Source organism: Danio rerio, chromosome 20, assembly GCF_049306965.1.
Source record: "Danio rerio strain Tuebingen ecotype United States chromosome 20, GRCz12tu, whole genome shotgun sequence".
NCBI classification, from domain to species: Eukaryota; Metazoa; Chordata; class Actinopteri; order Cypriniformes; family Danionidae; genus Danio; species Danio rerio.
In genome coordinates, this window is record NC_133195.1 from 50,356,821 (window position 1) to 50,372,439 (window position 15,619).

Below are 15,619 nucleotides of genomic sequence, written 5' to 3' on the forward strand. Positions count from 1 at the left end.
CCTGGAGAAAGTCTTATTTGTTTTATTTCAGCTAGAGTAAAAGCAGCTTTTAATTTTTTTAAAAACATTTTTAGGTCAATAATATTTTAACTTTTTTTTCCGATAGAACAAACCATCAGTATACAATGACTTGTCTAATTACCCTAACCTGCCCATTTAACCTAATTAGCCTTTAAATGTCACTTTAAGCTGAATACTAGTGTCTAATATTTTATTATGTACTGTCATCACAGCAAAGATAAAATAAATCAGATATTAGAAATGAGTTATTAAACTGTTCTGTTTAGAAATGTGTTGAAAAAAATCTTCCAGTTAAACAGAAATTGGGGGAAAATTATACAGGGGAGTTAATAATTCTAACTTCAACTGTATTTATTTGTTAAATATAAATATTAAAATTATGCTGGACTCGACCTGAAATGAAAACAATGTTTTTTTTCACACACACGTGGCCACAGTCTGACACACACTGACCTGCAGCAGTTGTTGTTTCCGCACATGAGCACTTGTCTCCCTCCACAGCAGATGGTGCAGAAGGACTGATAGCCGTCCTCATCGTACTGATACGCACACTCCAGAAAGCTGTTCTGAAGACCAGCAACAACACAGCCTCAGAACCAATCAGAGCACAGAACACTGACAGCTGGACACGCGTAGGTTTCCATTGCTTTTTTGTACAGTGCAAACAATATTTTAATGCTCTACCCTAACAGGAAACTGTGTGCATGTTTTAAGACATTCATTCATTTTCTTTCGGCTTAGGCCCAATCTCAATTCTACCACAAAGCCCTTTCCCTTATTTTGCGCGTTCACATGAAGGTGTTGGGGTGTCCCAGTTCTCTTTAGCTTGAAAGCATAGTGCTAACGGATCAACCATGCCAAAGTGGACATTCTTACGGCATGGAAAATCTACATATGCAACGTCAAAGAAATCTAGGACACTTAACCCTCATCTGATGCTATGAATGACAACTTAATGTAAATTATCTAACAGCTTGGTCTAAACTATAGCTATTCTGTGTTTCCTGACGTGCATATAATGGGGTGGGGGGATGGGGAATATATATGGGGTTATATCTGTTTAAAGTATTTTGTTATCTGATTGTAAAAATGGTATATTCTCACTTTCGGAAATAAAAAACTGAATTACAAAAAAAAACAAAAAAAAGAAAGCATAGTGCTGAGGGGAAGGGGTAAGAGAATTTCCCAGAAAACACCAGCCACACTGGCAGCATAGCTGCACCCGGAAGTAAGGAGATCCACAAATTAGTATTTTTTTAATCAATATTACAAATTTTTACAACAAACAAACACGTTTTAATACATTCATAACCGCTTGCGAGTTTTACTGTCATGCTTTTAAAAAAATAGCGGTAAAATAAAAACTAAATTTTGCGATCTATAATCCACAATAATAACTCCTGTAGAGCAGTCCAACAACATTCTGACCCTCGAATGCCCTGTCAGAAAAGTCTAGTGGCTGGAAATGAGATTTTACAGTGTCTGCTATAGTGTTAATGTTGTTTTTTTTTTGTTTACATGGATGAATATGCCACGATGTAAATACACAGTATAGTTATGATCTTACTGCCACATTAGATCATTATGATAACATGATATACACCTTCAGTGATTTCCTGAAGATAAAAACCAAAAAATAACACAACTGGAATAACTACAGCAGTCGTGATCATCTGATCTGAAGTAAGAGATTGCGATGACATACGATGACGTGTGCAGGTACTGTAGTGCTGTCCCAATTCTTAGGGGTAAATTTTGAAGACCTTCCCCTTCATACTCTGAGGGGTAGGAGTATAGAAATAGAATTGGGATTGGGCCTTAGGCCATACTCACACTAGGTACAGTTGCCTCGAGCCGGGCCAAAGCACTCTTGTCCCCCCTCCCGTCTCCCCCGACGGCCCGCACTCACACCACAATCAGGCCTCGGCACGTTTACGTCATCGCTGCTACGCTGAGTGAGAAGCGCTCTCTCACTCACTCAGCAGCACAGTGGAGATTTCTCTAATTATATCGTGTCAGTCGTTTGATATGCAGTGACATGCAGTCAAATATTTCGCCAAAAAGTCCTTAGGGATGCAGAGACACGAAGTCAGATATTTCGCCGAACAGATCCGCCACTTTTGGATCTCATAATCATAAAGCTCTCGTGCTGCAGGAATGAGGAGGTCTGCTGAAGGTGCGCACCTGTCGTGCAGTGAGGAGTTTGAGTCTTTAATAAACTACGGCAGTTTGCGATCACTGAACAGTAAGAATGATTAATAAATCCATATGAAACAGCCCCTTAAAAGTCACGTCTCGCTATCAGTTTCGGGCTTTGGCCTGGTACTTTTGTAGTGTGAGCGAAAAAGCCCAAGTGAACCGCGCTCAGGCACACCTCTTCCAATCGGGCTAGGGCCGGCCAAGTAAACCGTGCTTGAGCCTGATTCAGCGCACTCACACTTCTCAAACGATCGGGAAACGATCGCCATCACTTGGCCGGCCCTGGCCCGGTTGGAAGAGGTGTGCTTGAGCGCGGGCTTTGGCGCGGTACGCTTGTGTGTGAGTGCAAAACATGCCAAAGCCCGAAACTGAAAGCGAGATGTGACTTTTAAGGGGCTGTTTCATATGGATTTATTAATCATTCTTACTGTTCAGTGAACACAAACTGCCGTAGTTTATTAAAGCGAAAAACCCCTGACTGCACGACAGCTGCGCGCCTTCAGCAGACCTCCTCATTCCTGCAGCACGAGGGCTTTATGATTGTTTATGAGCGCCAAAAGTGGCGGATCTGTTCGGCGAAATATCTGACTGCGTGTCACCGCATCCCTAAGAACTGTTTGGCGAAATATTTGACTGCATGTCACTGCATATCAAACGACTGTAACAATATAACTAGAGAAATCTCCACTGTGCTGCTGGGTGAGAGCGTATATCAAGCCGTTTTAGCATTTAAACCTTGTTCTGATTATCCATAAATATATTTAGAGATATCTCTAATTATATTTTGACTAGTCATAATTACAATTCGACTAGTCAGATTGGAGATATCTGCAAATATATTATGACTGACTAGTCATATTCCTCCATTGACTTCCATTGAAAAATATTTGCAGATATCTCTAAATGAGTTTTGATTAGTCACAATTGTAATTAGAGATATCTCCAAATGAATTTTGACTAGTCAAAAATCCAATTCAAGATATCTACAACTGTAATTCGACTATTAGTAAATTAATTAGAGATATCTTCAAATATACTTGTAGATATCTCTAAATATGACGAATTAAAGATATCTCTAAATGTATTATGACTAGTAGAAACTCAGTTAGAGATATCTCTAATTACTATTGTTACTAGTCAAAATTCATTTGGAGATATCTCTAATTACAATTTTGACTAATCAAAATTCATTTAGATATATCTGCTAATATTTTTCAATGGAAGTCAATGGAGGAATATGACTAGTCATAATATATTTGCAGATATCTCCACTATGATTTCGTACTAGAACAATTGTAATTGCAGATTTCTCTAATTGTCATTCTGAGTAGTGGAATTATAATTATGACTAGTCAAAATATAATTAGAGATATCTCGAAATATATTTATTGAGTCAGAACAAAGATTTAAATGCTAAAAAGGCTTGCCATAGAGAGCGCTTCTCACTGAACAGAGCAGCAGCGATGACGTAAGCGTGCCGAGGCCCGATATGGTGTGAGTGCGGGCCGTCGGGGGAGACGGGAGGGGGGACAAGCGTGCTTTGGCCCGGTTCGAGGCAACTGTACCTAGTGTGAGTACGGCCTTAGTCTCTGATTTATCAGGGATTTCCCCAGCGGAATGAACCACCAACTATTCCGACATACGTTTCATGCAGCGGATGCCCTTACAGCCACAAAATTTCACAATGTCCGATATCTGCAATATCGTGCAGCCTAGTTTATACAGTATAAAACACAAACAGAAACATAAGGAATGTCCCCACAATTCACAAAATCAAATGTTTGTGTTTGTGTGTGTGTGTGTACCTTGCAGCTCTGGCACATTGCACCGACAAACAGAGGATGCTCAAGTGTGACGTTCAGACTTCCACAGGAAATACAGATATCTGCACACAAAAACCACTCGGTCACCACATGAGGAACAGCACGCTACTGTCACATTATTAAAGACATAGTTCTCCTTAAACAGGAACTTTCCTTCCCTGCAGGCACAGAACATCAACATGACGTCATATTGACGTTGTACCCCTCTGTACCCCAACGTCATGGCAATGTGGGATTTTGTGTAGAATTTAAAATTGGGTTGACATCAGAAGCCAACGTTAGGCCGACGTCAACGTCCAACGTCCAATCTAAAATCAACCAAATATCAACATCTAATCATGTAACACTTTGACGTTGTGACGGACGTTACCACTATGTCCAACATCAGATGTTGGAATTTGGTCACTTTTCAACACACCCCAAAATCAACCAAATATCAACGTCATTTGACGCCAATAACATTGTGCTTAGGCACTGGCTAGACATTGAATTTTAGTCACCTGACATAATCTAAATTTAACCTAATATTAATGTCTTATGATGTTGTGTGCCTGCTGGGTCACCATCTACTCAAGTAGATCTAAACGTGTTCAATTCAATTCAATTCAGCTTTATTTGTATAGCGCTTTTACAATGTAGATTGTCAAAGCAGCTTCACATAAATGGTCATAGTAACTGGAACAGTGTGGTTCAGTAACTGGAACAGTGTGGTTCAGGTTTTAGTGTTTAAGTTCAGTTCAGTTCAGTTTAGCTCAGTTCAGTGTGATTTAATCATTACTGAGAGTTCAAACACTGAAGAGCAAATTCATCGATGTGTAGCTTTACCAATCCTGAACCATGCGAGGTAGTGGCGACAGCGGAGAGGGAAAAAAAACTTCACCTGATGGGAGTGAAGAAAAAAAAATCTTGAGGGAACCAGACTCAGTTGGGCACGACCATTTTAATTTCTCCGCTGGCCAAAAGTCTTGTGCAAACGTGTATGAATTTCTTTCCAGTGTTAACCACAAAAGAAGATATTGTAAAGAATGTTGGGGAAAAAAGCAGCAGTTGATGTCTATAGTAGGTACAAAACATATGGAAGTCATTTCTTACGTTGTGTTCAAGAAACTCGAACAGGTTTGGAGGATGAGCAAATGATGACATGTCCGTTTAAAATGAGTACTGTCTCCTGTGAGATTTACTGTAATATTCTAAAATGACATTAATTGAATTGTTCAAACATATCTGTTGAATAGCACAGATAATACATAATAAATTTATGGCTCGAAATTGCAATTCGAACTTTGGACTGAGGCTGTGCACTGCAAAAATGCTTTACTTGCTTAGAGTTTTTGTCTTATTTCTAGTCTAAACATCTACAATTTCTTATATTAAGAAGCATTTTCTAGACAAGCAAAACAAATTGTCTTGTTTTGAGAAATAAAATGCCAATATTAAGTGAGTTTTTCCTTAAAACAAGCAAAATAATCTGCCAATGGGGTAAGCAAAATAATCTTGCTTTTTCTTTTGACGTAAGATTATTTTGCTTACCCCATTGGCAGATTATTTTGCTTGTTTTATGGAAAAACTCACTTAATATTGGCATATTATTTCTCAAAACAAGTCAGTATGTTTTGCTTGTCTAGAAAAGTCTTCTTGATTTAGCAATTGTTAGATATTTGGACTAGAAACAAGACAAAAAATCTAAGTAAAAAAAGCATTTTTTGCAGTGTGGAATCTTAGTAAATACTTGCTTCATACTATAATCTTCTACATGAAGCTGCTTTGACACAATCTACATTGTAAAAGCTCTATACAAATGAAGGTGAATTGAATTGAATTAATCTGAATGTTGTTTCAGAGATGTTTGATTCAAAGCAAGCAGAGACTTTCAGGTTCAGATACAGCATCAAACTCACCTTCAATATTGCGACACTTCTGTTTGACTTCTAACATGAGTCTCTCTAAGGAAACACAAGATATGCTGTCAACAATGGCTGCATCATGCATAAGAGAGAGAGAGAGAGTGTGTGTGTGTGTGTGTGTGTGATACCTCGGGTTCCTTCATCAATGATCTCCTTGATTTTGGTCTTCTCTACGCTGTTCTTCCGGGGTTTCTTGGCAGGAGGTGGAGCAGTGTATGAAGCAGCTTCAGGCTCCCACATTTCTGGATACACCTCAGTATATGGGTTCCGCTCCGCTACAACACACATACACTTGTTTTCAGGCACGTGCACACATAGGGCTTAACCTGTGCAGTGCACATGCCTTTTTTAGTCTTGGATAGAAAGTGCCCTTCCAAAATGATCAAAAGTGCCCCCGCGACACATACCGCCCTTCAGTAGGCGCGCGACAACACCGCTCTCGAGTACACACGCTCCAACCCCCCCCCCCCCCCCCCCCCCCCCCGCTTAAAACTGTACGCACGCGACAACAAAGCTCTTCAGTACGTGCGTGACAGTGACGACAACAACGGCAACAACAGCAACCCCCCCCCACCCCCCTTCTTCAAAAAAATATTTCTGCACATGCCCTTTGGACAGTCTCTGCACAGGCCTGCTTTTTAATGTCAAAGGTATAGCAAAAACTAGCATTGAGCTCCATTGGCTGTTCAAAACTAGCCTAGAACTCCATCTGCTGTTCAAAAGTAGCCTAGAGCACCATCTGCTGTTCAAAAGTAGCCTAGAGCGCCATCTGCTGTTTGAAACTAGCCTAGAGCGACATCCGCTGTTTGAAACTAGCCTAGAGCGCCATCTGCTGTTCAAAACTAGCCTAGAGCGCCATCTGCTGTTCAAAACTAGCCTAGAGAACCATGTGCTGTTCAAAACTAGCCTAGAGCGCCATCTGATGTTCAAAACTAGCCTAGAGCGCCATCTGCTGTTCAAAACTAGCCTAGAGCGCCATCCGATGTTCAAAACTAGCCTAGAGCGACATCCGCTGTTTGAAACTAGCCTAGAGCGACATTCGCTGTTCAAAACTAGCCTAGAGCGCCATCCGCTGTTCAAAACTAGCCTAGAGCGCCATCCGATGTTCAAAACTAGCCTAGAGCGCCATCTGCTGTTCAAAACTAGCCTAGAGCGCCATCCGATGTTCAAAATTAGCCTAGAGAACCATGTGCTGTTCAAAACTAACCTCAAATACAATACAAATTAGAATGTTTTATATATACATATATTGTATCACATTTATATAATTTCACATATCATTAATTTCAATGATAAATTCTAAACAATGATCCACTTTGTGGTGTAGAGCCCGCATGCTTGTTCAGTCATATATTAATATAATAATAAACAGTACCTGGTGGGGGCTCCAGGCCTTTGGGCCCAGAGGGCAGAAACCCAGTGCTGGCCCACTTAATCATCTGCTGCGCCTGCGTCTCATTCTCCTCCATCTTTCCCTCCGGGGTATAGTTCGTGTACTCACAGTGAGGGAACGGTTTACCTGCGCGCAAACCCCCTGTCTGAACCCAACAAAACACACAATGACGCTTAAATAAATTACTGACAGATAAAAAAAAGATTAAGAGTGCTTTCACACAATCAAGTGGTCTCGGCTCGGTTGAATTGATCTGTAGAGCGGTTTGGTTGTACTAAGAAAGCAATGCATTCCTAAACTGAACAAGCCAGGCTATATCACAGTGCATTATAGACTTCTAACATGCATATAAATGGCTTATAAAGAAGAGAGAATGGTGAGTAGAGATATCATTTCTACTAGTAAAAGTGTGTTTTGTGTCAAATAAGAAAGTGAAAGCATGCTGTCTATCTGAACTATCCGCTTGTTATATATATATATATATATCCATATATATATATATATATATATATGTGTGTGTATATACACACACACACATATATACACAAACACACACACACAAATAAATATATTTATATATATATAAATATATATATATATAAATATATATATATATATATATATATATATATATATATATATATATATATATATATATATATATATATATATATAGCAATATAGCAATCAGGATTTCTGAAAGTATTACAGCGCTTTGTAAATGTTTATTATTACCATTTGATGAGTCTCCCCATACAGTTTGATATAGCGCTTGGACTAGGAAGCCGCTTTGCCTGACGTCACACTTAACAAATATATAGTATCATTACCTTTTTGTTTAACTTGACTTCTGTTATAATACAATACAATATAATATAATACAAATATTACAAAAATTATTCTTTTCTAGCCTACATAAATATAAAAACCACCGCCTTCATGCCTTCGTCATCTCAGGGGGCTTTTTCAGTTCATTCATAACCATTTGCTTTTGTATAATGTTATCATTATTAGCAGTATTATTTATTATATCCATATTTATATTAGTTTTTTTTTTTTTTTTAAACAAGCTTAGATTTGTCCACCTGTCAGGTTTTAGACCATATGGGGCACAGCATGTGTATTAGGAAAAAACTCAGTTATTTGAGCACACTTCGTTATTATTGTTCATTTATTTGTTTGCTGGACATTAGAACTGAATTTAGAAATAGTTTTGAAACAAATCTTTGCGTTTAATAAACAAAATTAATTATGTATAGGCTAATGGATGTCTGTGCGTACATGTTTCCTTATCCACGAGAATGAAAGCGAAAGTAAACAATGAAGAGGCTCATCTTTCATTCTCGCACTGCAGTTCATTCTCGCACTGCAGATGCTCTGTTTAACTGTTTTCTCTCTAGTGAAGCGTTCAGTTTTTCTGCTTCCAAAGTCCGCCATGTAAATAGGAAATGCACTATGGTGCGACGCAACAGACTTTTAAAGGGAATGGCAGACGAGACTATGCTTGGTTTATTCTCAAAACCCCCCTATAACTCATTAGGAGAATAAGCTCAACCCTGTTAGACCATGTGCCACGGCGCAAAGTGGATTTGTCTGTCCCAAAAATTGCAAGTGGATTCTGACACATCCTAATGCTTTTGCGCCCTGCGCTTTGAACTTTGCACCTGGATAGGTAAAACAGAGCCCTTTGTCTCTGTGTGTCACCATTCAAAATTAAAGTGCACCTTTTCACTTATAGGGCTCTATCATACACCTGGCGCAATAAGGCGCAAGATGTGTTGGCTGCAATCTGTTGCTATTTCCAGACCAGTGCAACCCTCATTTTCACAATTTGCGTCTTGTTGTTTACATAGCAAATCCATTAGTGCCACTTAAGGCTGATTTATACTTCTGCGTCAAACGCACGCGTATGCTACAGCGCAGCCTACGCGTTGACGCATAGCCCTATGCCGTGGTCGCTGCTGACATGTACGTTTCAAAAATTGTCACTACACGTCATAACGACGCGTAGCGCAAGCTCTGTGATAAGTCGGCTTGGTAGCGCTGACGAGTCTGGGCGGGACCGAGAGCTGCGCGGGCCTGATGGAGCGATTGTTTACAAGTGTGGAGTCCCGTGAAGGAGCTCCGGATGGAAAGTTTTTTTTTGTGTTTATCTCATAGTTAAAGTTGTTGCATGTCCGCCGGTTTCTGCCTCAAAATGAGCGAGTTTGAGCCACTTGTACATCCAGGAAGCGTTCAGAAAAAACAAAACAGCAGCGAAGAAACTCGACACAGAGGAACATTTACACCTCACTGCCAACTAGCGTTTCGGAGGTGTTAATGCAGACCAACAGTGACAGCGCGCAGAAGTATAAATGCACAGCTACACGCGTTGCATGCGCCGTGGGTTACGCCGGTCACTTGACGCAGAAGTATAAACCAGGCTTTAGTAGACTCATGGTTGTGCCGGTCTAGAAAGAAGGTGTGTTAAGGCGCATTGTTGGTGCGTTGCTATTTTGAGCAACTGAAATAGACCACAACATTGATCAAACAAAACCTGGTCTAAAGTCCAACGCAGAGAGCATTAGTTGTGCTCCTATGAAGGTCCAAACGCGTACACATTGCTTAATACACACAGGATATACAGCAACACACAGATATCGTTACATATGAAAACAATTAAAGGATTCAAATGCTAGAAAAATGATTATCTTCTACATAAATATAAAAAACACCGCCTCCATGCCTTCTTCACCTTGAGGGGCTTTTTTCTGTTTATTCATGACAATGTGCATGTGTATAATGTTATTATTATTAGCAGTATTATTTATTATTTGCTTATTTATGTTTGTTTTAATAAAAACAAGTTTAGATTTTGTCCACCTGGCGGGTTTGGGGGACGTTTGCATCACCATATGGGGCATAAGAACAGGACGTGTGTTTGCATATAACTTGTTTGAGCAAACGTCATTATTATTGTTCATTTATTCATTTGCTGGAAATTAGAACTGAATTCAGAAACAAATCTTTGCGCTTAACAAACAAAATTAAATATGTAGGGTAATGGATGTCTTCAGTGGAGTGTGTACAACACCGTTAGATGACAGAGAAATGTATTTGCTTATGCATGACTTGCCAGTAAAACTTGAAAGATGGCTTTTCTGTAAACGGGCTGTTTGTTGTAGGTGGGCTGATGAAAGGTTTTGGAAAATGCACTCAAGGGCAGCAGCTTTTCCACACACATCTGAGAAGAGACAGAGATTACTGGGATGCCTGTTATCAACACTTATCATGAAATTATAAAAATGACAAATATAATACATAATAAAACAATAATAATTCAATCAAACATACAATTAATTATTTATCATATTACAAAAGACAAAATATAGTCTAGCATAAAAAAGTTGGCACTAACATTTATAATTTATGAAACCAAATAAAATAATAGGGTATATGCCGAGCTAGTGTGTTTCCCATACTAATAAACTTCCGGTGACCTGTTATTGTGAACTTTTTTCCATTTTATACGGTTCCTTATACAGCATCGATGTTGTAATATCATTAAAATACATTCAGTTAAACAAACTTTGGTATTTATTTAGTTGCTTAAACGTAAAACGAGACAAAAAGCCGTTTACTCGCACGCGCCAGTCAGAATCGGCAGGCTAGCGCAGAAGCTCCATTGAATATACTGGGGTAAAATAAATGCTCATATTATAAGGACATGGCTGGGGGAAATGTAATTTAATGCAGTGCTTCTTGTACAATCTGAGACCCACTTTAAATCGGATTTCACTCAGCCAGTGGAGATAGCTGATTTTTAAAGAAAACAGACCATAAACGTGCCGGTTTTTGCATTGACATTCAATTCGCCGGAATCGCTTAACCCAGGTTACTGGCAAATTAAAAGTCCTATTACCATGCTTCGGCATATACCCCATTACTGTTAATTAAAATGGTATGTATTAAAAATTAATTAAAATAAAAAATAAAATGACAATATCTAAATAAAATAAAGAAAAATTATAAAATTATGAATATCAATATAATAAAATACAACTAAAATAATCTAAATAAATGTTACAAAAACAAATAAGAACTAATAATATCAATATAATACAATATTATAATTACAAAAAGATTCAGACAATAAAATAATGAAAAACATGAGTCACTCAAATAAGTACCATTCCATAAACAAATATAATTAAATTAATTATTATTAAAATTATTAATTATAATTAAAATATAGCACAATGATACAAATATTACCATGAAAATAAACATTAAAGACAAAGATACGATAATTAAAATAAAAATGTATTAAAGTAGTACATTTAAAATAACACAAACAATATATAATAAATGAATAAAATAAATTTATAATATAAAACAATAACAAAATAATTAAAATGAATACTGATTAAAGTAATAAATTAAAAATATAAAAAAATTATGAAACAAAAGATGTTTAATAAAATAATACATTAATAAAATGATAAATAATAACAATGATCAATTATTAATATATTTATATAAACAATTATTAATACTAAAAATGAACATAAAATAATACATGAATATATAGTTGTATAAAAGATAATAATAAAAAAAATAATACAGTTAAATAAATAGGGATTAAATAGTAAAATAATAATTCGAACAATAAATGATACAATATAATAAATTAAATATGATTACTATAAAATACTAAATAATAACAACACAATAGTTAAAAAATTTATACTAAAATGAATATAATTAATTCAAATATTATTAATATATAAAATAGTAATAATATTAACAACAACACATTCATAAAATGATTATTAATTAAAAGAATACATAAATCATGTTAAAAATATAATAAATAAGTGAAAAATACATAATATAAAAATAATAATAAAATATCAAACAATAACCTGACTATTAATTAAAATAAAAAATTATTAACACAAAAAATGAATATAATATAATAAATAAAAATATGATTAATGTAAAACAAAAATAAATAATAAAAACAATAACATGATTATTAATTAAACATGATAAATTAATAACACAAAACAAACATAATATAATAAAAATATGATCAATAAAAAAATAATAACAATAATAAATAATAAAAACATTTAGACATTAACTAAAATAAATACTGATCATAATAATGAATTAATAATACAATCTTCCTACAAAGGATGTCAATGTATGCAGGTTTCACTCATGCCGATGGTTGTCAGACTCACCATAGACAGTTTTCCATCACCAAACCACATGACCCAGCGTGTGCCTTCAGCCGCCGGTCCGCGGTTTGTTATCCAGCAGGACACAATACGTCCGGGCCACCAGGAGAAACCCCGTAGCTTTCCCCACACCAGCTCTCCAATGCCATATCCAAGGCCGTCCTGACAGAAAACACAGACACATACACACACCTCAGTTGCAGTTTCAACTTACACTCGGGATTTATATGATCATAAATGTAAATCCATTATATTTTCACAATAGTATAGTCACTGGACCAAAACATGCTGCTCATCGACTTCTGGATCGAAGTCACGTCCCTTAGGCTGTTTCCAGACAGCAAATGTTTAATTCAGAGTTGCAGTGAGCTGTTCCCAGACACCCTCCCGGCCCTGTTGATCCCGGAGGACGGTAGCTCCAGGGTCATGAGCAGCATCCCACCCAACCCACCCTCTTCACCTCTGTTCATGTCATCGGCTACAGCCATACAGCCAACTCCAGTGCTGATGCAGTCAGTCAGCCCCCCAGCTCATCCTCCAGCTCCAGGAGAGGAGGTCTCACTGAGGGTCTGCCTACCTGCATCGCCAGCCAGAGGTTGTTGCCCGACGTCATTTCCTCCGCCCTCCGAGCAACGGACTCCACCTCGGCCCTTCGATCCTAAGGCTTCACGTTGGGTCTCTCCTCCCTCGTCTCCTCCGTGGGCTATCAGCCCACCAGTTTCGCCAGGCTCCCTCGTCCCTCTGGCTCTGCCTTGGTCAGTGGTCGCCCTGCCTCCGCCTCTGGACTCCGCTCCTCTGGCTGCATCTCGTCCCTCCATCCTGCCGACTACATTGAGCTTCTCCTTCCCTCCAGCTACGCCTCAGTCTTCTGACACTCTAGCTCCACCGCGAGCTTTCGGACCTGTGTCTTTGCTTCGGTTGGGTGAGTCATCCGCTCCATCTCAGCACTCCAGGACCTTGACGCCACCTTCGCCCTACGGCTCCCCATCTCATCCTTGGGCTCCACCTTCAGCTGCGCCGTCTCCCGCAGTCAGCCCCCTGGAGTCAGAGACCACTCCTCCTCCATGGCTCCTCCCTCCGTCAACTCCACCCTGGGCCTGCCTCCTGGCTGTGTCCTGGGTCCTATGCCTCCTGCTCCAGCTCCCTTTCTGTCTCCTCCCTCCTGTAACTCCGCCCTGGCCATCTCCTCCTTTCACAAGTCCTCCAACTCATCTCCTGGCTCCTCCCTCCTAAGACTCTTACTTGACCGCCACCTCTAACCCTCCTGTAAATTAGGTTTATATTCTGTTTAGAAGACGTGCCTTCAAAAAAAGGGGGGGTAATGCCAGGTTCTGTACTGTTCCATGTGCTCCGTGTACATCATGTGACCCATTGGTTCAAGTTCCCGCCATTTGTTAATGTTTTATGAGTGTCACCTGCGTCTCTCCCCTGTATGTAATCAGTTTAATCATGTCCCCTGTATTTAGTCCCTGTGTTCAGTTCCTGGTCCGGTACTGAATAGTCTACACCCCATGTCTTTGCTGAGTCTCCTGTGTTTCCAATGTCCTTCAAGTGAGTGTTTGTAAATAAATCTACGTGTTTTTTGATAACTTCTGCGAACGAGTGAGTTTATGTGTGAAGAGAGCCGAGTCGTGGGCGACGCAGTGCCGCAGTAGGTAGTGCTGTCGCCTCACAGCAAGAAGGTTGCTGGGTCGAACCTCGACTCAGTTGGCGTTTCTGTGTGGATTTTGCATGTTCTTCCTGTGTTCGCGTGGGTTTCCTCTGGGTGTTTCGGTCACCCCACAGTCCAAAGACATGCGGTACAGGTGATTTGGGTAGGCTAAATTGTCCATAGTGTGTGAATGTGTGTGTGGATGTTTCTCAGAGATGGGATGTGGCTGGAAGGGCATCCACTGCGTAAAAACTTGCTGGATAAGTTAGCGGTTCATTCCCCTGTGGCGACCCCGGATCATTAAAGGGACTAAGCCGACAAGAAAATGAATGAATGAATGAGAGCCGAGTCGTGACAAACTGGATCCTTTCTTTTTGCAGGTGGCTGCAGATTATATAGCTGAGCTACTCACCCACATTTTTAATTTAAGTCTTATCAGTTGTCACATGCCCAGAATTTGGAAGTCGGCTTTTGTACTTCCCCTTTTAAAAGGAGGACAACCATCAGAAGTAAACATTTATAGACCAATTTCCAAATTTTGCATCATTGCAAAAATGTTCAAAAAATTAAGCAGTGATCAACTTACTGTCAAATTACCAGTCTGGATTCAGAAAGCAACATAGTACTGTTTCTGCCACACTGAAGGTTTTAGATGATTTTTACAGGCAATGGATCGTAAGAATTGTTGCACTGCTCTTTTTCTTGATCTTTCAAAGGCATTTGACACGGTTAATCACACACTTTTAATTAACTCTTTAACTTTAGTCCGGTATTGAATTGTCTACACCCCATGTCTTTCCTGAGTCGCCTGTGTTTAACCTGTTTCGGGACACAAATAACTATAACAATATTAATATTAAATAATAAAAACAATAACATGATTAATAATAAAAAATGATAAATTAAGAACACAAAAATAAATATAATATGATAAAAATATGATCAATAATATTATTTAAATACACTTTTAAATAACTCTTTAACACGGATCGGCATGTCAAACCAAGCTACCACTTAGTTTGCTAATTATCTGTCCAACAGAACACAGTGTGTCTATAAGGTCGGCCTGACTTCTTTGGGCTCTATTTTGATGGTCCATGCGCAGAGCGCAAAACGCAGGGCGCAAACGCTTTCAGGGCGTGTCAGAACGCATTTTTGCTAATTTAAGGATGGGAAAATTTGCTTTGCGCTGTGGCGCATGTTCTAAAAGGGTTGAGTTTGTTTTCTTAATGAGTTATATGTGTATTTTGAGAATAAACCAGTCTCATCTCCCATTCCCTTTAAGAGCCAGCTGCGCCGCGCCATAAGCGCATTCGCTATTTACATGACGTAAAGTAAGTTCGTTTTCGCTTTTGCTCTCGTGGATATGGAAACCTTACCGCACAGACATCAATTAGCCTATA

At 38.8% G+C, this 15,619-nt stretch overlaps 1 protein-coding gene across 12 annotated transcripts in view; it reads right to left on the bottom strand.

Moving 5' to 3' along the window:
- Positions 1-15,619, bottom strand: part of dnmt3aa (DNA (cytosine-5-)-methyltransferase 3 alpha a) — a 128,212-nt gene that overhangs the window by 14,585 nt on the left and 98,008 nt on the right. For 11 of the 12 annotated variants that reach the window (XM_073932470.1, XM_073932469.1, XM_073932466.1 and 8 more), the window contains 7 exon segments: positions 12,569-12,727; positions 10,456-10,563; positions 7,323-7,485; positions 6,076-6,222; positions 5,942-5,986; positions 4,026-4,105; positions 475-587 (listed from right to left, as the gene is read on the bottom strand). In XM_073932470.1, the coding sequence (XP_073788571.1) occupies positions 475-587; positions 4,026-4,105; positions 5,942-5,986; positions 6,076-6,222; positions 7,323-7,485; positions 10,456-10,563; positions 12,569-12,727 (815 nt within the window). 12 annotated transcript variants of the gene reach the window in all.